The sequence below is a fragment of the Sorex fumeus genome, unplaced genomic scaffold (assembly GCF_029834395.1).
Source record: "Sorex fumeus unplaced genomic scaffold, SorFum_2.1 ptg000098l, whole genome shotgun sequence".
Taxonomy (NCBI): Eukaryota; Metazoa; Chordata; class Mammalia; order Eulipotyphla; family Soricidae; genus Sorex; species Sorex fumeus.
In genome coordinates, this window is record NW_026606155.1 from 25,054,788 (window position 1) to 25,079,890 (window position 25,103).

The following is a 25,103-nucleotide window of genomic DNA, read 5'->3' on the forward strand; positions in this document are numbered from 1 at the left end:
GTTTTCCTTTCACCATGCATGGGAGTCAGATGGTGATTTACCAGCTAACTAGTGAGCCCCCTTGAGATGTGGAGGAGCTCCCAAATCTCATCCCCCATACTCCCATGTACTGAGCACCCCACTCCTCCCTGGGCACCCCACTCTCCTCTCTGAGCTCCCCACTCTCCCCCCTGAGCTCCCTATTCTCATCTCGGGCCGTGCTGCCCACCACATAGGAGCTTCGCACGTGGGAGGAGGAGCTGACCCGGGCCGCGCTGCAGCAGAAGAACCAGGAGGAACTGCTGCGGCGGCGGGAGCAGGAGCTGGCCGAACGGGAGATCGACATCCTGGAGCGGGAGCTCAACATCATCATCCACCAGCTGTGCCAGGAGAAGCCGCGGGTGAAGAAGCGCAAGGGCAAGTTCCGCAAGAGCCGGCTGAAGCTCAAGGACGGAAACCGCATCAGCCTCCCTTCTGGTCAGTGGCCAGGCCCCCGGGGAGCTGGGAGCTGGTCGGCCGCTAGCGTGTGCTGAGGGATCAGTGGGAGCAAGGGACTGAGCATGGCCACGTGAGACCCCGGCTCCCAAACTCGAGCGAGATCCAAGTGGGCCAGCCTCTTCCTTGGAAAGCCTAGTCTGTTGGAATGAGACCCCCGCTTGAGATTTGTCTGTTTGGGGACCACCCTGGGCAGTTCGTAGAGCTCCTTTGTGCCCAGCCCTTTGAGATCAGGTGGAAGGAGACGCTGAATGTGACTAAACACAGAATAGGAAGTGGCAGGGCTGGAGAGATTGTAGAGTGGCTAGGACTCTTGGCCTGCATGTGGCCGACCCGGGTTCAATCCCCAGCAACACATATAGTCACCTGAGCCCCGCCAGGAGTGAACCCCTATATACAGAGCCAGGAATAATCCCCGAACACTGCCAGGTTTGGTCCAAACCTTCCCAGCCCCAAGAATAGAAATGATGTCAGAAGAGAGACTGATGGACCCAGGCAGCAGGGCCTGCATGAATGGTGCTTGCTCATATAGGCACCAGTCACGTCTCATTTGAAGCAGAACTGGAGGAGACGAAATTGCCCAGTGTGTATGTGTGAGACAAGAGAACTCGTGCCTCTATCAAATAATTCATTCCAAATGTCTATTTTTTTTGTTGTCTTTTTTTTTTTTTTTTTTTTTTTGCTTTTTGGGTCACACCTGGCGATGCACAGGGGTTACTCCTGGCTCAGCACTTAGGAATTACTCCTGGTGGTGCTCAGGGGACTATAAGAGATACTGGGAATCGAACCTGGGTCGGCTGTGTGCAAGGTGAACGCCCTACCCGCTGTACTTTCACTCCAGCCCCTCATTCCGGATGTCTTTAGAGAGTTAGATTTCACTAGCATTGTTGAGAGTAAGATCAAGGTATACTCATTTTATTAACATACCACATTTCAAAAACACAACAGCCCAACAAAGGTACTTTTTTAATGGCATGCATAGGCTAGGGAAAGTGCAAGAGAAATGTGAAACTATGAATTAGAGTCTTGATGGTGTGTAATGTACCCAGGAAGAGAATTGAGTACTCAAGTGTGTCTTTAAGATGGAAAAAAAATTGTTTTTTCATTGTATTCTGAAGCTAATTAAAAGTTAAAGGAACCAAAGGGAAAAGGCCCAGCATGAGTAGCACTGGATGGTTTTAAGCACTGGGAACTTGTTCAGTGACATTCCATGAATGTGTTCCTGGGACATGTTTACCATTACACGTTTCTTTCTTTGCCAGCAACACAGTCCTTAAGCCCTCTGGAGCTGCTAGCCTGTGCCAGTGTATTGCTGACTAGGAGAGAGCACAAAGGAAGGGGAGAGTGTCCCCGCCCTGGGGTTTTTTCACCAGAAGTTGAGGACTAGGTACAATCAAAGGGCTGTTTTGTATATCTCGCTGGTAGATGAGAAACTCAGAGCTGTGTGTTTTATATTCCTTATGGATGGCTGCCCATGACATGCGTTGGTCTTGGGGTCCCCCGCTTTCCTAGGTTTCCTAGGTCCCCTTAGTTCTTGTTACCCTTTTCTGCCTGCACTTAGTGAGAAGCATCCCTCAGTCTTCCTGCTTTGGTCCCTGAGAAAAGGGTCATGTACTAATGGATTGTAGAAAAACAAAGAATTTGAGAGGCTGTAGAGATAGTACTGTAGGTAGAGTACTTGCCTTGCATGCTGCCAACCTGGGTTTGATCCTGGACATCCCTTGTGGTGTCTTGAGGACCACCAGGAACGATCCCTGAGTGCAATCAGGAGTAAACTCTGAGCATCACTGGGTATGACCCAGAAACAAATGTGTGAATGAAGAGAGGAAAGGAGGGAAGGGGAATGGAAGAGAGGGGAGGGGAGGGGAGGGGAGGGGGAAAGAAGTTTTAGTTGTATATCATAGAATGATTAGCAAGGTCTCATGATTCTGTTATATGTGTGATCTTTTTATTTTTGTATTTTTTACTTTTTGGTTTTTGGGCAAAGCTCAAGGGTTACTACTGGCTCTGCACTCAAGAATTATTCTTGTCTGTGCTTGGAGAACCATATGGGATACTGGGAATCAAACCCAGGTCGGCCTCATGCAAGGCAGATGCCCTCTACCTGCTCTACTATCGCTCCGGACCTCTACATATGAACTTGTTCTAAACTATTCTTAATGATACAATCTCTAAGCGTATCTACGTTTTATAGGCAGCTCCATGCTGTCGAATATGGCCCACGCTCATAATGAATTTTCCTTCTCCACATTCATCTTGCTATGCATCTTTTGCAAAAGACATCTCAGAAACAGAACTTTTCCTGCAACTGCCAGAAACAGCTGCTGTGTTTTGGGGGTCTGCCTCTTAGTCCTGCCTGGAAATGTGCATTGAGTTGAATGGGAGGGAGGGAAATTCTAATACATGCACCTGGTTTGTCTTTCCCAAGCAGATTTCCAGCACAAGTTCACCGTGCAGGCCTCCCCCACCATGGATAAAAGGAAGAGTCTCATCAGCAGCCGCGCCAGCCCTCCTGCAAGCCCCACCATCATCCCTCGCCTTCGAGCCATCCAGTGTGAGACTGTTTCCCAAATTACGGGGCCAGAACACACCAGGGGCACCTGTTCCCTGCTCTGTCCAGCCACCGATGGTCCGGGCTTGCTCCATCCATAACTTCTGCCACCTCTCCTCGACAATGTGTCTATCCATGCGCATATGTACGCAAACCCTCAGCCCTCCCCTTGTCTCTCTCCATGAACGTTACCGCGGCCTTCTCGACCCTTGACTGTCAGTCGCATACCAGCCAAGGGGGTTGTGGGTGCGGACAGGAGCTTCAGGCAATCCCAGAGCATTTTGGGAACTGGTGTGTGGTAAGGGTACAGGCTGGTACCCTGACCTGGAAGCCTGGGGAACTCCCCAGTGTTTGGGCCATCTTTTGTTTCTCTTTGGTTCATGCTCCCAAAAAGGGTTTTCTCAAAATTTAGGTCCTCAGTAAACTTGCCAGATAAAAGTTTAGGAAAGGCTAACCCTGGACCTATTTTATTTTAACCACGGTGTCCACATAAAGGAACTTATATATACACACACCACAAATATGTACATATGTGCATGTATATGTACATGTGTATGTGTGTGAAAAAATAATTTCCCTAATTTAAAGAGAGACTTTTGTCTTAAAACAGCAACCATAAAACAACTGAATTTCTGACTTTCCTGGAAAAGTTAGTTCCCCTCAGTGAATTTCCATTCTCACGTGGCCTCCAAATGACTGGCTTTGAGGGCAGGCTGCTCCGCCCTGTTCCATAGCGTGCCTCGGGGCCCTCAGTCCCAACTTCTGGGTAATTGGGTCATTCTATGATAGAAGCCCAGACTTAGGAGCCTTTGGCTCCCCGGCTTGCTCTCCGTAAGCAGGAGCAGAACTGTTCCTTTTCCTCTTACCTCTCTAGGCCTCTTCTTTCCCCTCTCTGACACCTCACTTCCTTGTCCATTGTCCTGAATTTCTCCCTTCCTTTTTAGCACTTGCCCACCAAAATTCCTGTGCCACTTCTTCCTTGCCCCTGATTTATTTTTCACACCTACTGGCTTCCCCCCTCTTCAATCCCCATTCCAGTGCGGCCTAACAAAACAAATTCCTGAAGTCAGACCTGCTCCGAGTCTGCTATCTGGCTGGTCCATAACTCCAGCATCACGTGGGGCTGATGAGAATCTGGGGAGTGTCCCCTAGATTTTGTACGTACTTCGAAAGTACTTACGGATTGGTGACTGAGAGCTCCATTACTTGCCTAGAAGACTCCCTTTGGCCAAGGAGTTTTTGAAGAAGCCTTAACTTCCCTGCTGCTCCAAGTGTGTGCGTGCGCACGCATGCATGTGTGTCCAAAGTGTGCATGTGTGGACATTCACATGTACACAAATGTGTGCATGTTTTGCCTATGTGGGCATAGGTGTGTGTGTGTATGCATGTGTGTATACCTGCACATATTTCTGTGTTATACATGTGTAGATCTGTGTGTGCATGTATATGTGTGCGTGTGCAGGACTATTTGTGTGTGCATGGTTATGTGTGTTTACGGATGTATGTGCTTGTGTGTGTGCATGTGTGTGTGTGTGTATGTGTGTATGTATGTACCTGGTGGGATAGAGGCTAGTTTGGGAGGATCCTGTGTCTGTTTTCCAGAGACCATCAAACCTTTATTATTCACAGTGACACCAGGAGAGAGCAGCAAAACCTGGGGCCGTAGCTCCGTCATCCCAAAAGAGGAAGGGGAGGAGGAAGAGAAGCGGGCCCCCAAGAAGAAGGGACGGACGTGGGGGCCTGGAACGCTGGGTCAGAAGGAGCTTGCTTCAGGAGATGAAGGGTAAGAGACAGACAATGGGGAATTGCTTTTTTTTTTTTTTAACTTGTGAGTAGGGGCACCATTTTTCTAAAATGCAAACTGCATTTTCCACTCCCCCTTTGTTGTGTTTTGCCACGCTCAGAGACAGGCGTCTTGATCTTTACAACAGTTTTCCAACCTGCTTGTTCCCTGCACCCACCTGGGCTGGGGTGAACAGAAAGGGTCAGGTGATGGGTATTTCTGGCTTTGTGGGCAGGGCAGTCTCTGTTGTAACGCCTTAACTGCAGGGTCAGACCCAGGAGCAGCCACAGACCATGAACGATACAGAGGTGGACGGAGTATGACTAACCTCAGACAAGCAGGTGGTGGCAGGATTTGGCTCACTCCACAGTTTCCCGACCCCCTGGGGGTATCCTCAGAGTAGGGAGGGCCCCCAAGCAGTCCCTAAAAGTAAGGAATTTGCTTGAGTGCTCTGCGAAAGCAATTGGTGAAAACCAATTTCTTCCTCTGAAAAGAACAACCATTGAGAGGAAAAGAAGGAAGAGCAGAGGTTGTGGGGTTTTCTTGACTGGGGGGTCTCCCTGAAGCAGGGGCAGGCAGAATAGCCCAGCCCTGACTTTGGCACCATTTCTAAAAGAACTTCCTTCAGATCTCAGCCCCACACACCCCTCTGGACAAAACTCCAGGCACACCTTTGTACCTGGGATGTGTTTGGGTTCTTACTGGGGACTTGTGGCTTCGGAGCCTCGGGTTCTTTCTGGGCCAGCCTCTCCCCAGAGACTGTGTTGGTCACTTGCAGTGACCTGGGTGTAGGCTGCATGGTGCCTGTGAATGGGTGCTGGCCCACAACCTGGCACTGTCTCCAGACTGGTCCCCTGGAGTCAGTGTGGAGTCAGTGTTTGTGTTTGTGAGGCATCTGGATGCAGAGCTGGCATTTGGGGTAGGCATATGGTGTCGAGTGTGATGGAACACTATTAGTAATCCCATGCAGAAATTATTATTTAATAATTTATTGTCTAATAATTCCATGCAGAATTTTCATGTGAATTCTATTTTACAATAGTTTATACCTTCTTTGCTTGGTCTTAGAATTCAGATCCAAATTTCCTGGCTTTCTAAGGTGTGAGGATAAGCAGCCACGCCCTTCACCCTTTTCAGTGGCTTTCCAAAGAACTTCTGAGATTGGACTTTAACATTGGACATAACAGGTGCCTTGAATTTGTAATTGGCCATAGTACGCATTCAAATACAGCTTTCTATGTCTGAAATCTGTTTTCCATGGACTGTGAAAATGACACTTAGGTTCATAAGGATTACCTCTTTGCAAAAGACTAAGCTATAGAAATCTCTGGATACCTTAGAATAGAACATTTATGTTGTTTCCTTTATTGCAAGGTGTGTGGGGGGAGCTTTGAGGCCACAACCAGCAGTGCTTCAGGGGATCCTCACTCCCAGTGATGTTAGGGAACCACATGGGGCTTTGGATTCAATGGGGGTCAGCTGCATGTAAGGCATATGACCCAACCTCTGTACAATCTGGTCAAAGAATAGAACATTCAAATATATAGGGCAAGTTCCTAAGCTACTTGAAAATCCATTTATTAAATCCTCGGGATTTGGTAAATTTTTTTGGCTCTGTTCCCTAAGAGCAACAAACTCCTCGGTTTGTTCTTTGAACCCTGGACTAGAATAGGGTTGAGCTGGGAGTTGGAAACTTAGTCATTCTGAGCCCCCTAGTGTTTCCCAAGTTAGTATGATTCTGGATTATATATGGTCAGTGGTTCTGTGGGACTGCTTCACTTAAACATATTTTTATTTGTTTGTTTTATCATGCTATTGAATTTCCTTTAGTTCATGTTACAAAATATTGTGTTTGTTTTGTTTTGTTTTTGCTTGGGTGGGAGGGTCAGATGGTGCTATTGGGACTAAATTTGGCATTACTCAGGGCTTTCTCCTGGCATTGTGTACAGGGGTTACTCACAGTGGTGCCTGGGAGACCATATGTAGTGCCAGAGTTTCAGCCCAGGATCGGCCTCATGCGAGGCAAGCACCTTAACCCTTGCACTATCTCTGACTCTCATGTTACCAAATATTAACTTTGGAGTTCTCTTCCTCCCATATATAGATTTCTTTCTCCCATATATAGATTTGCCTTTATAGACTTTTGAAGCAGTTCAAAATAGCTTACTCTTTCATGATTTCAATTCCTGTTGGAGAAATAAAAGTATCTTCTGTTCAGTCTCAGGAAAGACCTCTCTGGTATTCGAACTGTATGCATGTCTAAGATATTTCTAATTTTGGTCCCTCTTGACTAAAGGAAGCATGTTCTGGCATAAACTCAATGCTGTTAAGTGAACTTTCACCTTTTGGAAGAATATGGTGCACCGATGCAGGAACCATGGGCACTGTGTGGAGACTCACAGACCCCTGCAGTCATGCTCTGGCTGCCTGGGGACCCTGCTGCCACTTGTTGGAAGTCCCTGGGCCAGTGACAACTCAAGCAGGGCCGTCTGGCTAGGAATCTGTTATAGTGTAGGCTTTGCTGTCTGCTCGTGGACAAGGGGAGGGCCACTGGCTCTTTAATCAGAGTCCAGCCTTGGCATTCTGAAATGGGTGAGCTGGATGTACCCCGCTGTTGCCTGCTACTGTTTTTCTTTATTCATTGAAGATCCCCTCAGAGACGTGAGAAAGCCAATGGCTTAAGTGTCCCATCAGAATCTCCACATTTCCACTTGGGGTGAGTCCAGTCCTCACCCTTCCGTCAAAAGCGTTGGTAATCCCTGCTTCCGTGTCCGTGTTTTCTCAGTGTACCCCCATGTAACCAAGCCTCATTGTTGCCAGGGCTGTGCTGACTTTATTTTGGGAAGCAACACCATGGTGCACCTTGGGATAGTTCTATGTTGGTCTGACTCTCCCTTGTCTTGCTTTCCTGTTCACTCCCGTGGTCGGGTGCTCCTGGCTCCCACAGGGTTGGGGAGACTGGACTGACTAGCCTTCCCTCTTTAGCCTTGGCCCTGACATTTTCATCTGAATATCCTGAGACCCAGAGCTGGATGAGAGCCTGACTGTTCTATTAGCTTAATGAGGATCCAGAACCCCTGGTTTGGGTTGAGCGGCACTTCTGACTCTACTAGTTGAAATCAGTCATGGCTGAAATATACTTTAGTTCTTAATTATTTTTGTGGGGTTTTTTGGTGTTACTTTTGTTTGGGGGGCCTACACCTGGCTGTACTCAGGGCTTACTACTGGCTCTGCACTCCGGGATCACTCCTGGCAGGCTCTGAGGACCATAGGTGGTGAAATTTGGGTCAGCCGCATGAAAGGCCAATGCCCTACCCACTGTACTATCACTCCAGCCCAATTCAGGAGTATCTCTGATATTACTTGAAACAAGAGATAAAAGGTTAGGGGGGAAATTGGTGTCTCTCTCTCCTCAGAATGGGTTGGGACTCTGAGGAGAGTGAATTTTCTTCGAATAACTCTTTCTGGCCCCAACATGAGGGCAGTCTCTGGTCATGAGCCTGGTAACTAAGAGGCAACCATTGCCCATCAGTTCCTCAGTCTAAGCTCCCGGTGACTGTCCTTCAAACAAAGGACCAGATCTTTTGGGCTTCCGATGCCCCCATCCGAGATGGGGGTCTGTGGAGGACCCAGTCTTTGCCCTCTGAATGCATGGGCTAATGAGATTGAACGGTCAGCTTCTTTTCTGTCCTCTCCGTTCCCAGACAGACCAAGGGCTTGAGTCTAGCCTGTTGTGCTGTCCACATAGGTTTGTCCCAGAGTGCACTCGCATGGTGTAGCTTTGTTGGTTTCTGTGGTTGTTTCATTTGTTTGTTTTTGAGAAGAGGCTGGCTGCAAGTTGCCCGAGCATGCCCTCAGCCTGGAAGGGGAGACTAAGAGATGGTGTGAGTGGAGTGGCCTGGTCCCAGTGCTTGCCTGCACAGCACGTCCTTGCATCTTGTTTCTGACACCCCCCCATGCACTGGGCTGAGTGTCAGTGGCTGGACTCAGGTAGCCCCGTGCCTTCTGCCCTCTTGCTAGCCTGCCCTCACAATCATTTTATGCAGCATGTGAAGGGGGGAGGGAGGGCCATCTCCTGCTTTTTCCCTCCCACACACGCGTTCACTTTTGTTGATGAAGCAGGTGGGCTCTGTGAGGTCTGTTGCCTGTACCCCAAGGCTCGTGGGCTCTGATGTGATTACACAGACAGTGAGAAACATCTGCACTGGCCCACAGAGCTGAGGGTAGACAAGGAGGATGACCTGCCCTAACAGTTTCTTCCTGTCCTCTTACTCAGCCTCAAGTCCCTGGTAGATGGATACAGACAATGGTCCTCCAGCGCCCCCAACCTGGGAAAAGGCCCAAGGAGTAGCCCCGCTCTGCCAGGGTTCACCAGCCTTATGGAGATGGGTAAGCATCGCCCTCATTTTCACTCGCTGCCTTCTCCCCAGGGGAATTCTTTGTCAAGCCTGTTGATGAAGGATGATTTAAGGACCCCTGGAAGTAGTTTATGGGATCGTTGCCTCTTACTTACCCCGCTCCTCCCACCACCCAATTCCCTCTCAGTTTACTTACATTTTTATTGAATCTTCTCAAACCATTCACTCCTGCTGCCATGAATCCATCCTTGGCCTCCGATCCCAGGGGCCAGTATAGTCCCCTGGGTCTTGAATCAGGCACTGCCCTCCCTGGGTCTGTCTCCTAGTATTTATTTGTTTGCTTGTTTGGGGAGGCCACACCCAGCGGTTCCAGAGGTTACTCCTGGCTCTGCACTCAGGAATCACTCCTGGCAGGCTCAGGGGGCCATATGGGATGCCGGGGATGGAATCCTGGTTGGCCAAATGCAAGACAAATGCCCTCCCCACTGTAATATGACTCAGGCCCCTTCTTGTATTTTAAGGTGGGAGTCTACCCCACCAGGCTGTGAGGGCATACAGTCCCATGTTGCCCCCTGACTGCTGGATGGGTCAGACTTTCTCTGGGCTGTCCCCAGAGAGCACTGCTGTCTTTCTCATCTTTAAGTATCCCTGCAGTCAACATAGGCCAGTGTCGAGAGTGGACAGACCTTCACTGGAGTCTGGTTTAGAGGTGGCCCTTTGAAAGATCTGAGGTGCCTTCCAGGTTTTTTTTTTCTTTTCTTTTTGGGTCACACCCAGCAATGCCCAAGGGTTACTCCTAGCTCTGCATTCAGCAGTTATTCCTGGTGGTGCTCAGGGGACCATATGGGATGCTAGGAATCGAAACCTGGGTTGGCCACGTGCAAGGCAAATGCCCTACCCACTGGGCTATAGCTCAAGCCCCAGTGCCTTCCAGTTTTGAGGTGCAAAAGCATGCGGGATCTCTGCCTTACTCGAACATTCCAACTCATGTTCTAAGACCCTGTGACTGCACTTCCTGTGTTGGGGAGAGGAGTGGGGGTGGGAGGGGGTTAGGGGGGTTGTCCCAGTGAGAGAAGTAGCAAATGCGCAAAATCACCCCATCTGCAGCTTGAGGACAGTAGACTCTGAGAATGGAAGTGGCTTCCCCGGGTTGGTCCCCGTTGAGTGCCCAGGAGTCTAGAGGCCTCTTGGTGCCATGCCCTTCAGCCTCTCTGACCTCAGTGTCCCTGGCCCTCACTCTGGGCCATATTCCCATGCTCGGGGCTTCCTGCCCATTTCCCCTCTACCCCTGTCGCCTGCACAGAGGATGAAGACAGTGAGGGCCCGCGGAGCGGGGAGAGCCGTCTCCAGCACTCACCGAACCAGTCCTACCTCTGTATCCCATTCCCTCGTGGAGAGGACGGGGATGGGCCCCCCAGTGACGGCGGAGCCCACGAGGAGCCCACCCCCGTCAACTCAGCTACCAGTACCCCCCAGCTGACACCCACCAACAGCCTCAAGCGGAGTGGCAGCCAGCACCGCCGCTGTGAGGTGGCCCTCCTGGGCTGCGGGGCCGTCCTCGCCGCCACGGGCCTGGGCTTCGACCTCCTGGAGGCGGGCAGGTGCCAGCTGCTGCCCCCGGAGGAGCCCGAGCCGCTGCCCGCCCGGGAGGAGAAGAAGCAGCGGCGCGAGGGTCTCTTCCAGAGGGCCAGCCGGCCCCGCCGGAGCACCAGCCCCCCATCCCGGAAGCTCTTCAAGAAGGACGAGCCGCTGCTGTTGCTCGGGGACCCCTCGGCGTCCCTCACACTGCTCTCGCTCTCCTCCATCTCGGAGTGCAACTCTACCCGCTCCCTGCTCCGCTCCGACAGCGACGAGATTGTGGTATATGAGATGCCCGTGAGCCCGGCCGAGGCCCCGCCCCGGGCCCCTTGCACCCACAACCCCCTGGTCAATGTCCGAGTGGAACGTTTCAAGCGAGACCCCAACCAGTCCTTAACGCCCACCCACGTCACCCTCACGGCCCCAGCGCAGCCCAGTGCTCACCGGCGGACTCCTTCTGATGGGGCCCTCAAGCCCCCTGCCATCACCACCGACTCGGCCAGAAGGAGCCCCTCCAGCAGCGGGCTGAGCGCCAGCCCCGGAGCAGGTGAGCACTCTCGGCCTCTTCCCGCTCTGTCCCGGAGGAAGCAGCAGTTTCCAGAAAGCGTCAGACTAGGGGAACCTCCCAGGGGGTGACCTGGGGGTGTGAGTGCATGGCAGTGTTTTCAGGGGGCAGGAGGGGAAGGAGCCTGGCCTTGCCCCTTTCCTGGAAGAGGAAGCTGGAGTGGCCAGCAGGAATCCATGGGCCCTGGGAGAGTTGTCCTCTGTCAGGTAGCTGCGCCTTCCCTCGCCGCAGTGGTACAGACATGCTCCCCAAGCAGGTGTCCTCTGGACCTCGCCCCTTGACTCCACCCACATGGGAGGGGGGGAATTGGCTCAGTGGCTGTGCTCACACTGGTGCCCACTGATACTCACAGGCCCCTTCCCAGGTGTTCCCCCGACTCTGCCTGGCCCACTGGGAGAGGGGAAGGAGCAGCACCCTTTTGGTGAGGTGGCCGTGCACACCCACTGGGTCTCCTGCCCCTCCTGGGCTTGTTGTTTGTTTGTTTGTTTCCTTGGTTTTGCCACACCTGGCGGTGCTCATGGCTCACTCCTGGCTCTGTGCTCAGGGCTCACCCCCGGAGAGCCTCGAGAATCATATTGCAATGCCAGGGAGGGAACCCAGATTGGCCTCATGCCAGACCAGCACCTTCCCCACTCTTCTACCTCTCTGGCCTTTGCCCCTTCTGTTATTTATTTTTAAATTTTATTTATTTATTTAGCTTTTTGGGTCACACCTGGCGATGCACAGAGGTTACTCTTGGCTCATGTACTCAGAAATTACTCCTGGTGGTGCTCAGGGGATCATATGGGATGCTGGGAATCAAACCCAGGTTGGCCGCGTGCAAGGCAAATGCCCTACCCACTGTGCTATCACTGTAGCTCCCCCCCTTCTGTTTTTTTTTTTACATATTTATTGTTGTTGTTATGCTCAGGTATGTCACCCTATTTGGGGATGAGCCGCCTGGCAACTCACCTTTAGATTGCTAATACCTGGCTTGGTTCCTGTTACATGCTTGGGTTTAATGGATGAGCACAGTGGGAATGGACATATTGGTTCAACCCCTGGTGGTCCCCCTGTTATCAGGTACAGGGGCCGTGACCCCCTAACACACTGTGCCATCCCCAGAGCCTCCCAAAATACTACCAGGCACATATTAGGAACATTGGCTACCACACATGTCAACAGCCACACAACTTAGGAATCTGGCACAGTGAGGCGGGCATAGGGTATCTTCGCCCTAGACACACGGCACCACAATCTAATGCTTCCCCTTCTGCCTCCCTGTCCAGGACCACTGAAAACCCCCAGCCCCAGCCGAGACCCAGGCGAGTTCCCCCGGCTGCCCGACCCCAATGTGGTCTTCCCCCCGACCCCACGCCGCTGGAACACACAGCAGGACTCCACCCTGGAGAGACCCAAGACCCTGGAGTTCTTGCCCCGGCCACGCCCTTCTGCCAACCGGCAACGGCTGGACCCTTGGTGGTTCGTGTCCCCCAGCCACGCCCGCAGCGCCTCCCCGGCCAACAGCTCCAGCACTGAGACGCCCAGCAACTTGGACTCGTGCTTCGCCAGCAGCAGCAGCACGGTGGAGGAGCGCCCGGGGCTGCCGGCCCTGCTCCCCTTCCAGACTGGGCCCCTGCCCCCCGCCGAGCGGACGCTGCTGGACCTGGACGCCGAGGGCCAGAGTCAGGACAGCACCGTGCCGCTGTGCCGGGCCGAATTGAACGCACACAGGCCTGCCCCCTACGAGATCCAGCAAGAGTTCTGGTCGTAGCGCGGGGAGCATGGGGGCGGGCAAGGGAGGGGTGGGGGGAGCCGGAGGCGAGAGGGGTGGGAGGAAGCTATTTCTCAGAGTTGGACCCCCTCCCGTCCCCCAGCTCCAGCCTCGGCTTCTTGCACTGATAATGCACTTTGAAGATGGAAGGGGGAAGGGGCGGACGTGGGCCCTCTTTGGAGTGTCTCCTGCCCGGGGTGGGGGCTAGAGGGTGTGTCCCTGCCCCTGACCACGTGGAGGAGCTGTGGCCAGAGTTGCGTGCATGTCCCTGCCCTCCACAGTCTTCCTCGCCTTCAGGGTGACTCCGTAGCGTCACTCGGCCAAATCTGTCTGCTGCTCCCTCTCCTCAGCCCCGTCCCCCTTCCGTCTGCCCACCCAGAGCTCCTGCTCTGCCCCAGCCTCAGCCTTCCCAGATGCCAGTTGGTGGGAGTGGGGTCAGGGTGGGGGGCGTTCTGTGACGGATGTGACTCCTCTTCCCCCCCAACACACCTATGAATGGGAACTGCATCTGGTGTGAGAAATGAACTTTTCTGGGTCCTGAGTCCGGTTGTACCCACTGGAGGAGGATAGAGGCAAGGTGCCCCCCATGGGGGAGCGTGGGGGGAAGAGGGAGGAGTGGCCTACATGCCCGTCCTGCACCCATAGGTGCCCCCCACTTAGCTATGCGAGCCAGCGGGTGGTAAAGGGACCAGCCTCTGTGTCCGTGCGCATGGTGGGGAGTGCAGGGATTTAGGAGAAATACAGTTCTGTTGCCATCCAGAGAGGAGCAGTCTATCTTCTTCCTTCCATCAACACTCAAAAATGGGGCAGGAGCCCAAACCCGTTGAAACCCCTCTCCCCCTAGCTCCTTCCTGGGGGTCCAGACCTTGTGAAAACTCATTCTGGGAGAAACACCTTCTCCTCCGAGGAACAGTCGCTTGGATCCCTCCCTTACAGGTGCGAGTCTTGCAGTCCGAGACACTCATCCCAGTGCTGGGGCCACTTGTGGTCTGATCTCTGTGTTGTGTTCCCACCCCTCGGCCACTCCTTGCGTCCCTGCAAAGGAGCAGGTTTGATGGGATGCATTTGGAGCAGAGGGCGAGCTCTTGGGGCTGAACCTGAGTAGCCGCTAGGGGTGAGGCCTGGGCTCCAGGTACTGAATAACGGTGAGGATTCCCTCTCAGCCAGACCCTCCCATTCTGCAAAGCCCTTGAAGAAGGACGGAGCCGTTACTCACACCTTACCCAAGGGCATGTGGTGAGGGGCTGGTGCCTGGGAAATGCTCAGTGAGCCACCAACATGGCGCGATGCCTTTCGAGTCCCAAGCATGAGAGACTGACTAAAGCCCTTGGTCCTCTGCACAAGTAGCCCCCAGTGTTGGGCAGGAAAGATGCCCCCCCACCCCCAATCTTTGGGAAGTGTTTCCTTAACTGAATTGTCCAGCTGTGTCAGGAGCTTCCTCCTGTGTCCAGAGGGCACCCTGGTCTTTGGGGACAGCACCTCGATGGGGAGTTGAGTCCCTGGGCCAAGTCGTTCCTCCCCCGCCCCCATCCCACCCCACCCCCCTTTGTGCTCTCTGCTCCTGCTGCTGCTGCTCTGCTCTCTTTTGTTGTGTCCTATTTCTCCAGCTAAGTGGGAGATCGGCCTGCAGCTCCCCAGGAGTGCAACCCTGCAGCCCAGATGGAAGAGGGGGTAAGGGAATGCATGCATCACTGCTCTCCCTGTGCACTCACGCCTCCCCACAAGATGACAGGAAGAGTGACCCCGGTTTCCAAGTGCTCCTTGCCTAACGAGCCCCCAAGCACTGTGGTCCCAAGTGCCCACCAAGAAGGAGGTAGCCCTGGTCCCCAGGGCCAACCGTTTCTGTGATCGCACCTCATCTCTCTCCTTCTCTTTGTTCAGACAAAACAGGATGTAAGAGTTTTTGTTCCCCTGCCCCCCGCTCTGTGGCTGGAAAGAAAAACGTGGATCCTATCAGCAGTTCCAAGCAATCCAGAACTGGACAGGGCCACCAACATTCCTGTCCCCAGGCCCGCTATGGTCTTAGTCCCCAGCAGGCACATCTCAGCAGTCCTCGGGTGGATGGGAGCGCACCTCACAGCCTCATCCGAGCCATGCAAGCCTTGGGGTATGAGACCGAGATATTTGCCCCCTGCATTCAATCTCTACTTCTCGTCATTTAGTCCATGAGGAACTGTCTTTTGTGGAAGAGTTCTTGTCACAGGTGTAGTGTAAACAGAATGGTGGTCACTGGCCATCAAGGATGAACCCACTTCTCTTACTCATTCTTGCAGAGGAGGACAAAGGTGATAGGGTGTCTGCTGAAGGCAGTCTTGTGCCCACCAGCAACAGGAGCAAAAGCAGGGGTGCCTGCCAGGCAGGAGCTTCTATGAGTGAGTGTCCGTGAAGGTGGAGGGGTTGCCATCTCTGTCTCTGATCAGGCCAAAGCTGGGTTGGGGGTGTGGATCTGTATCAGAGGACACTTGAATTGCTTTCTGTGACTCATAAGTCTGTGGTCATGTTCACGGGCCCCCTGGGCAGTGGGGATCAAGCCCCCTCAGTGGCAGTGTCCAGCCACCCCTTTCCTCTTGCCTTCTCTTTCCTCTTACTGGTGCTCACCCTGTGGGAGATGGTGACAGGAAATACTCTGCACCCATAACTCCTCCATCTCTTTCTCGCATCTTTTGGCTCCTTCCATTCATTCTAAACACAGGTGTCCTCCATTCACCGCTTTGGGCTGTTGGCCACTCTGCTAGGGCCTGCGTAGACGTCCCACTTCCCTTCATGAGCTGTTTCTAAGAGGCTTGAGCTAATGCACTGTTCGTTTGGTCTTTGCTTTGTTTTTTTCTTTGGGGTTTGGACCACTGGCCATTCAAGATGAACCCAATGCTTGTTCCTTCATGCAGAGGAAGACGAGGGTGATGGAATGTCCCGGGAGTGCTTAAGGGGGCTAATCCCGCTGTGCTGCTCATGGACCCAGGCAGAGCTGGAGGTGGAACGTGGAGCTCCCCCCACCCACCCACGAGTGTGCTCCAGCCTTGGTTCTCTCACCCTGTCGCCTTTAGTGGATGTTCTAACGCTTCTCACCCTGGAGTAGCCAGTGATGATGGTAGTGACGGATGATCTCGTCTGACACTTGGACAACTCAGAGAGTGCTGGCCTTGCCTCCTTTACTCCTTTACAAAACTGCATCTCCTTCCCCCCTGCACCCACCCCATCTGATATACTTGGCGGGTAGTGAAAAAGAAATGCTTGAAGATTCAAGTGCAGAGAAATTTCAGAGCCTTCGGAACGGATTGCTGAGTCAAGTGCACCCAGCTCTCAGTCCTGGGCACGCTGGCTCTGTTCCCGTTCTGCTTTTGTCGGCTGACCTCAGGCTGCTCTCTGAGCCCCTCTCAGGTTTCCTTCCTGTAAAATTGAGCATCGGCTGGTCTGCTGCCTTCACAAGGGCATCAGGAAGGGGGATCAGAGCCGGGTCAGCACAGCAAGTGCGCCACCAGGGCCACTCAGTTCCCACTCGGTTCCGGCACCTCTCGGGGGACTCTCCTCCTCTTTCTTCCACTGGTTTCTGGAAGAAGGGTGACCTGGAGTGGATTTTGCCTGACTGACGGGAAGGCGTGATCAGGCCCAGGCTCCCCCACCACCTACTCTTGCCCCTGGAGAACGCAGGCGACCTCCTCCAGCCCTGCTCGTGGCTTCCCATCTCTCAAGCTCTGCAGCGGGGGCAGGAGGCGGCGTCCGAAGGACGGTCTGAGGGTTTTGAGCTCTTGGGGTCCTCACTCGGAGTCTGGACTGTTGCAAGGCTGCAAGCAGGCCTGTTCCTGGCAGGCTGTCTGGGAAAGCATGTGCTGGCCTTTGGAACAGCGTGTCTGTGCTGGACAGAGCATCCCAGGAGGGAGTCCCTGGCACCACAGGGCCTCAGGTACCCAAGGCCCAACCACCTGCACTCCTGCTCCGCAGCTTCCACCTGGAGTCTCCTCCCTCTTCTCTCCTGATCACCCTGACACCCCCTCCAGCCTGACTGTACCAAAGCAGAAGGGTAGGAGGACAGCAGTGCCTGGGAAAAAGGTCCCTGCAGGGGCCTGCTGTGGGTGCCACGCCAGGGCCTTTCTCTGCCATGTCTGATGAACCCTGGGTCTGCAGCCCAGGCTGAGGGCCCCACTGGTGGGAGAGCGGCACCCCTGCTGTCTCCTGAAAGATGGTGGGGGGCAGCAGTCGCTACTCTGCCGGAAGGCTAGGCTTCCACCAAGGGCCGTGCCAGAGTTGGACACCAGGGTCTGTGGCGGGGTCAGCCTGCAGGCATGTGAGCGCAAGTGCACAGGTGCTGGGAGCAGCGGGGGGCTGTGAGCTGAGCGGCCCACCGACAGAAGCGTCCCTTCCCTGGACCTCAGCCCAGCCTCGGGGGAGGTTGCTGCTGTACAGCAGGTAGGGCGTTTGCCTTACACCCAGTTGACCCGGGTTCAATTCCCAGCATCCCCTGAGCACAGCCTCGAGTACTTCCTGAGTGCATGAGCCAGGAGTAACTCCTGTGCATCACCGGGTGTGACCCAAAAAGCAAAACAAACAAAAAAAAAACAGGATCCTGTCGGTCGAATGTGGGGGCCCAGGTGGCAGCACACACGCCTTGCCTCTGAAGGCCCGGGGTTCAGTCCCTAGCACCACACTCTCCCCTCTACCCCACCCAAAATAGTGGATGGTGCTGGCGTCCCAAGCAAGCTTCTCATAACTCGCCTTGCTTTGTTGCTTCTCCTTGTGGAGAAAGCGTGTGTATGAGAGAGATGGAGACAGAGAAGAAAAAAGAAAAGCAGGAAGCAGCAAGACAGCCGCCATTTCCCTGGGTTCAGCCACCCCTCTCTCTGCCTTCAGGCCTGGGGATGATCTCTGGTCAAGTCCTGGTCCTTGTTGGGAAAGGATTCCAAGATATGTGCCTCGATCCAGCGTTTCCCTCGCTAGGGCGCTCATACATCTCGATGAGAAGGGAAAACCTGCTGATACTTAGGGGCAGCCTCAGCCACCCCCCACCCCAACTCCCCCTCCCCCCCCACCACATACGCATTTTTCCTGAACCTTGGAGACTGGGCGCAAGTGCTGGGAGGTAAGAGGCAGAGCCGGCAGTTCGGGCTGACCCGAGCTAATTAGGAGGCTGAGTTACCTAATGAGCTTGGCCCAGACCTGGCCTTCCGGTTGGTGAGCCAGACCTGGAGAGCTTCTCAGCTTGTTGACTGAGTGTCTGGTCTCTCCCGCCTCCCCCCTCTCCTTCTGCCGTCACAGGCCCTGGTCACTCAGGCATGTGTCAGAACCCAGGGCCTGCTTGAGCGGGAGCCAGTGGCACTGGTCCTTCCTGGTTCTTACCGCCTGTTGGGTTCCCTGTATGTCTTGGTTTCTTGGCCCAAGCTTACAGCTAGAAAACGGTAGGACCTCAAGGCTTGGCTGGTCACAAGATCAGGAACATGGCCACCGCTCTCTTCAGTTCTGGAAACCCACCCACCTGACCCATCTCTCCTCCTGGCTTGGCTGAGCTGACCCACCCTCCCTGCAAACACCCACAAGCCTCGTCTTCCTAGCGTGGCCACTGTGATGGACCCGGGCATACAATTCCAAAGACAGAGACTGCTTGGGGTGGGCCTCCAGCGACAGGCATTCCTGCAGACAGACGGGGCTGCAACGAGGGGCTGGTGCTCCTGTCACTGGCTCTGCCCAGACTGAAGGCCACCACCCAGTTTCAGGAGGCCAGCGCTGCCCACGTGCCTGCTGCCGTCGACACCTCAGACCCTGCCTCTCTCACCCTGACATGTCTGAGACCGTGTTCATCTTCAGCTGTTTTTTTTTTCCATTTTCTCTTTTGTAATAGTCTGCAGTGGAATGGGTTTTGTCTTGATGACAAAGTGCTTTTGGTGCGGCAAGGCGGGCACCTCCCCCGGGTCATCTCAGGTCTCCACCCCGCCTGCCCCTCCGCTCCTCTGGAAGTGTGAACACGCAGGCAGGACCGGGGCAGTGGCTCTTGCTTTCTTCCGGGTTGCCCCTCGAGAACGGAGGTGCCAGCTCCCTGAGCCTGCTTGCGTTTCACTTAGGAGTGCCTGGGGTTCAATACCCCGCAGCAGCTTGGTGAGTCCTCAGCGGTGGGTCTGCTTTATTTATCTTATTTCCTCGTGCCACCAGGGAGCAAACCCAGGGCCTCCACATGCGCCAGATGAGATTCTACTTCTGAACCATGTGTTTTGGGATTTTTTTTAAGTTAGGGTCTATAAGTGAGGATTGCTTCCTCTCAGCCTCCCTGAGCCCCAAAGCCCCTGAGAGGTGGGTGTGTAGGGGGAAAGGAGGTGGTTTTACTGGAAAGCACGCTTTTTTTTTAAAATTTATTTTTATTAGAGCACCAGGATTTACAAAGTTGGAAATTTCTGCAGACTGACTTATTTTTGGAAACGCTTTATTGTTGCTGACGCTCTGCTTCTGCTTCCTCCTGGGCCTTCAACATCTAACCACCCCTGATAACAAAGTTGATAATTCAGGTGGCTGAGGTTCTCTTTTTGCTTCATCAAGAATACTCTCAGGAAGTCCTTGACCCCAGCGTCACCATTCCTTCTAGCCACTGTGTTGAGGTCATTGAGAAGCAATTCCAGTTGTTTTTCAAGTTCTAGAGCAGTTTTGATAGCTGCTTTGCCAGTTTCCCAGGTTTGTATATCGGGTCGCTTAATCACTGGAAGGGAGATTTTAGCTCCACTAGATTTCAGGAATCTTATGAACTGCCCTGCATGTTCCTTCTTCACTTCAACTTGGACTTGAAAAAATCGAGTAAAACGAGGCACCTCTAGATCACCAGTGTAGCCAAAGGCCATTGATAAATAGGCATCACTGATATTCAGCTGAAAAGATGTTATATGATTGAGAGCAAGCCTGGACTCCTCATCTCTCTGGGACTCCTGTCCTCCTTCGCTCCTTCATTTTCAGGAAGGACTGAAGTAAAGGTGGGTCATCAGACCCCAGCCGCTTGCCCAAAGCTGTGCTCCTAGTGGGAAGCTCGGCCCTCTCCCCACCCACCCCCGGTCTTCCCCCACCCCCCATATTTGTCTCTCCTATCTTCATTTTTCCTCCCCATACTTGTCTCTCCTTTCTTCTTGTGGCTCACCTCATTTAGCTCTACCTCCAGTTCCAGGCGCCTTGCTGGCAATGGCTCCATCACAGAGTGAGGCCTGGGTTTATCCCGGCCGACACCCCACTTCAGGGTGTGGAAACTGAGGCTCCGATGCTTATGTAACAGCCCAAGGCCCCAGCTGGGAAGCCGCATGACTGGTCCCCGTGGCTTTCAAGTTGCCTCTCGTTTCTCTCTTGAGCACATCGTCGGCCACTGTTTAGAAACCCTGGGATAAAGTCGGCCTCACCTAGGTCCTGGAAGACTTGAAAGTAGCTCTTTGGCCAGGAAGAGTACCCCGTGGCTAACGCGTCGTCTGGCATCATTCCTAACTTGTGAGCTCCCAAGAGTTGTGGGCTTCCTCTCTGCTCCTCGGTGGAGGCTGCTGATTCCTCCACCGAGTCCCTGCCACAACTTTTCAGGGCTTTTTTCTCACTGAGGGGCTGACTAGGGCCATTCTGTAGGTCTCTGCTGCCATCGCAGGCCCTGGGGGCCCTCTCTCCTGATTCCAGCCCCCAGCGGCACAGTTCCTGTTGTTTGCCTCTGCTGCAACCCTCCTGGTCTTACGAGTGTGTAGGCCTTATCAGAGCTCCTCCATGGAAACTTGAAATCTGGCTTTGCCTTTTTGCCCTTTCCAGCCACATGTCCTTGGTACCCAGGGTAGCAAAGAAAATTGATGAGCTTGTCAACTTTCCCCTCTCTCATTTTCCTCACTAACCATCACCCACGCACACACACAGATACACAGGCTTATCCATTCTCACACTCAGATGTTCACACAATCACACATTGATTCTAAGTCTGTCTTTGCATCTTCAGGAGAATCAAAGAAAGGAGTTGGAGGTGTTTTTCACTTTGTGTGCAAGAGGAGCTTTCTTTGGGATTCCCCTCCCTGAGAGCCATTGGATCTGGGGAAAGTGTATGTTTCCGTGTGTTCATTTTGCTCCTCTGTAATTAGCCGTTAGTGTTCCTCCCAACGCCTTCCCTACTCCAGTGTCTTGTCCCTGTGTCCTGACCCTGTGTCCTTGAATTCCCATTTTGCTTTGGGATTAAGTTATTGTAACTTGTCGAAAAAATATTTAAAAATAGAAAAGTCCTGAGGAAATTCATCAGGTTCTTTTCTTTGGCTTTTTTTTTTCAAGGTACTGTACTTTGTTCACTAGGGATGCCAAGCAGGCTTGGTTCAATGGCTAAACCTCTTATTGTATTTACAGTGTAACGCTGATCTCAGCCTGGTCTCACTACCAGAGCACACACAGACTTGAATAAAACTGTTATAACAATGACTTCCGGTTTGCCTGGTGCTGTGTAAACTTGCCCCTTCACCTCTTTTAATTTAAGATGTCCAAGTAACTGGCTGTTATGGGAGGTAATTTCCATAGGAAGGGAAAAGTTGTTGTGGAGAGGGATGGATTTGTGAGGAGGTGGATGAAGAACTCACTGAAGAGCCTTAGAACTCCAGCCAGACCACAGGAGCTATGCAACACTTAATCGTACCTGCCCAGATCATTTGCTCACACCTCACAACTGTGCAGAGCCAGGAATAACCCCTGAGCACTGCCAGATATGCCCCCTCCGCACATCAACAAGCGCACAAATGTGGACAACATTGTAGTTGGTAATGCTTGAGGCTTACTCCTGGCTCTTTGCTCAGGGATCACTTCTGGTGGTACCCCCCCCCCCGCCCCCATCAAAAATAAAAGTTCTAAAAGACCTTTAAATCTTCTGGGAGAGTTTGAAGTAAAAGAAATTGGTTCTACATAATGAGGTCAGTGCTGATATAGTCTTGGGAAGTGTGCCAAGAACAGGGGTTAACCTGAACTGAGGCTTCATAGATGTTATAACAAAGTTACCTGACTTGGCCTCAGGAATGTAGGGGGACACAGTGTAAAGGCATGAGAATATCCCCTCTCACATCAACAAACACACAAATGTTTGGATAACACTGTAGTGGGTAGTGCTTGGGGCTTACTCCTGGCTCTGCTCAATGATCATTCCTGATGGTGCTCAGAACATATGTGCTGCTGGGGATCAAACCAGGGTCAGCTCCATGCAAGCATGCCCCCTGTACTCTCTCTCCACCAATGAGTATCTTATTTTGGTGATGCTCCCAGCCTGATGCTGGGCTGGGGCTGAGGGGCATACATTGTCAGCTATCTCCCTTCTAGCCTCCATTTTTAACTTTTTTTTTTTAAATAACCACTTGTGATACCTACCCTACAGTTCTATCTCTGCTCATTTGATACAGCATTATGTAATATTATGTCGGTAATAAAATCACATTCCGGTCTGGAGAGACAGTACAGCAGGTATGGGGCTCGCTTTGCACACAGCTTTTGTCCCAGGGTCCGAGAGGATGCCTGGGGCGCTTGCATGGAGAAAGCCAAGTCCCGGGTTTGAATGCTGGCAGATAAACTGACCTGGGTGGGGAAGAAGATCAGCACAGTGTTGGGGACGAAGAGGAGCAACAGGTGACCTGGGTTTGATCTCTGGCACCTCATATGATGCCTCGAGCCTGCCAGGACTACTGATGCCCTGAGCTCAGAGATAGGAGTAAGCATTGCCTGAGCATTACCAGGTGTGACCCAAAAACTGCAGCAACAAAACAACAACAACAAAAATCACATTATTTAAGAATTCGGGAAATAGGAAAATGTCAGTTAAAAGGTGAGATTAAAAAAAAACCTTTAAAATCAATTGAATTCAATTAATTATATGCAGATAACTGCTGTTATTATATAGAGATACTATGATCTAACCCCTCTCGGAGAGCCCAGCAAGCTACCGAGAATATCTCGCCCGCATGGCAAAGCCTGGCAAACTACCCGTGATGTATTTGATATGCCAAACACAGTAACAACAAAGTCTCACACTGGAGATGTTACTGGGCCCACTTGAGAAAATCAATGAACAACGGGAGGACAGGGACTATGATCTAAAATAATTGGAGGGCGGCTGGAAAGATAGTACAGCAGGTTGGACCTTTGCCTTACACACAACAGATCCCAGTTTGATCCCCATCACCCCATACAGTCACCGAAGGGGTGATCTCTGAGCACAGAACTAGGAACACCTCTGGGTGTGGCCCCAAATTTTTTAAGGTATTTTTTTTACTTTGGAAGTCTTAGGGCTTCTCTCTCTCTCTCTCTCTCTCTCTCTCTCTCTCACTCTCTCTCTCATTTTTTAAGGTTTTTTTTTTACTTTGGAAGTCTTAGCGCTTCTCTCTCTCTCTCTCTCTCTCTCTCTCTCACACACACATACACACACACACAGAGTGAATGTATGTTATTTTTGCATTGAGAAAAACACGGCAACTGAAATAGCTTCAAGGTAATTTTCATGAAAAGAGATTCTTCTGCAAATGTCCCAGGGGTTTAGGCCACCTGCTTCCAGGCTGGCCCCTTCTTCGAACACTCCAGTAAGATGCTTCCAGAAAGCTGCCTGGGTGCAGGGAAATAGGCTCAGGACCAGGGCCAGCATCTTGGACCCAGTGGGATATCCCCTTTACCCTTTTCTTCCCTTTTTCCTCCCGGTGAGAGAGTATGGCTGGGTCATGTGCAGAGGACACAAGCAGAAGCTAGAACAGACACACGGCCAGTGAGTTCCAAGAAGAGATTCCAGAGGGCAGAGCTGGCCCAGCTGCTCAGCACGCTGCATGCTTGTACATGTACCACTCACACACACACACACACACACCCCTCTGACGGGAGCTGGGCAGGGCCGGAGCACCGCGCCCTGTCTCCTTGACTACATACAGAATGTGCTTCCTTCAAGGCCCGGACTGCCATGCTAATCGGCTTAGCCCTCCCGTCCCACCGGATCTAGTCAGACCAGCTCAAGTTGGAGAACATGTTTTGGCAAAGGAGTGTAGGCTGGTGGCAAAGGGTGGGCGTCTGCTGCCCTGCCCTGCCCCTCCTCTCACACTGGTTACACTGCAGCCGCCCAGTGGGGAAGGCCGTGTGCACAAGCTGGTTTTTTATTTAGGTGCCAAGAATGAAACCCAGAGCCTCATACAGGGGATGCATGTGCTCTTTCAGACTGAGCTATGGTCCAGCCCTAAGGTCATCTATGTTCTAAGCGTGTTAGTGGTGGTGGCACATTTTCAGTTGTGTGCAATCCCATAACAGGCCCTGAAGACTGGAGAGGAAGGAAGGGTCGCAGGCAAACATCAGCCCTAGGAAATAGAGTCCTATAAGGTGTGACTGCTATACAACAGTGTTTATAGGAAAAGACTCAGTTTATAGTGTGGTCTCAAAGGCCTTTCATCTCATCCCAAACTGCACCCCTTATTTCCCCCCAAGTCAGTCATAATTTCCTTCAAGTCTTGAACTTTGAGAAACTGCTCCCACTGGAGGAGAAATTGTCTGCCCCAGGAACAGGCTCTCTGCTTCCCAGCCTAGCGTCACACTGACTAGGTCAGTGGTTGAACTTGACCAGGAGTTAGTTAATCGGGGAGCAAGGGAGGTGGGAGATGGGGCATAGGGGCAAGTTAGAGTTGGATAGCAGAAAGAAGAAAGGAAAAGTGACGAAAGGCAGACTAGATTCTGCCCTCTAATGCTCATGTTCTCCTTGGTGAGACCAAATATACTGGGAAGCCTTGAGGAAGGTTATGAAGCTCCATGGCCTCAAAGAAAGAAACACTGACTAGCTTCTTGCTCTGAGATTTACTCAACCTAGAGAGAAAATAATTGACCCCTAGAAAATAAAAAGACCTTCCAGAGAGCTTTCTGAGTGCCTCATTTCTGGACTCGGATGCAGTCGGCAAATTTCATTTCCGGAGGGCCCCTGCGTGCCAATGTGGATGCATCTTTCTATGACAGATAGGATGTAATGGTTACTATGGTGATCAGAGACATGCCTAGCTAAAGGCACCCACTTTATTTATTTTTAATTTTTAAAATTTTTTTTTTTATTAGTGAAACACCAGTGTTTA

General features: G+C 52.3%; 1 protein-coding gene across 1 annotated transcript in view; it reads left to right on the plus strand.

Annotated features, from left to right (window-relative positions):
• The window catches only part of MAP3K9 (mitogen-activated protein kinase kinase kinase 9), an 83,341-nt gene extending 70,269 nt beyond the window's left edge, over positions 1-13,072 (plus strand). Inside the window, exons 6-12 of the mRNA XM_056133546.1 lie at positions 216-456; positions 2,906-3,028; positions 4,655-4,808; positions 7,456-7,524; positions 9,085-9,197; positions 10,470-11,291; positions 12,578-13,072. Of these exons, the coding sequence (XP_055989521.1) occupies positions 216-456; positions 2,906-3,028; positions 4,655-4,808; positions 7,456-7,524; positions 9,085-9,197; positions 10,470-11,291; positions 12,578-13,062 (2,007 nt within the window). The 3' untranslated portion in view covers positions 13,063-13,072. The remainder of the gene's footprint in view (positions 1-215; positions 457-2,905; positions 3,029-4,654; positions 4,809-7,455; positions 7,525-9,084; positions 9,198-10,469; positions 11,292-12,577) is intronic.
• The last annotated feature ends 12,031 nt before the right edge of the window (positions 13,073-25,103 follow it).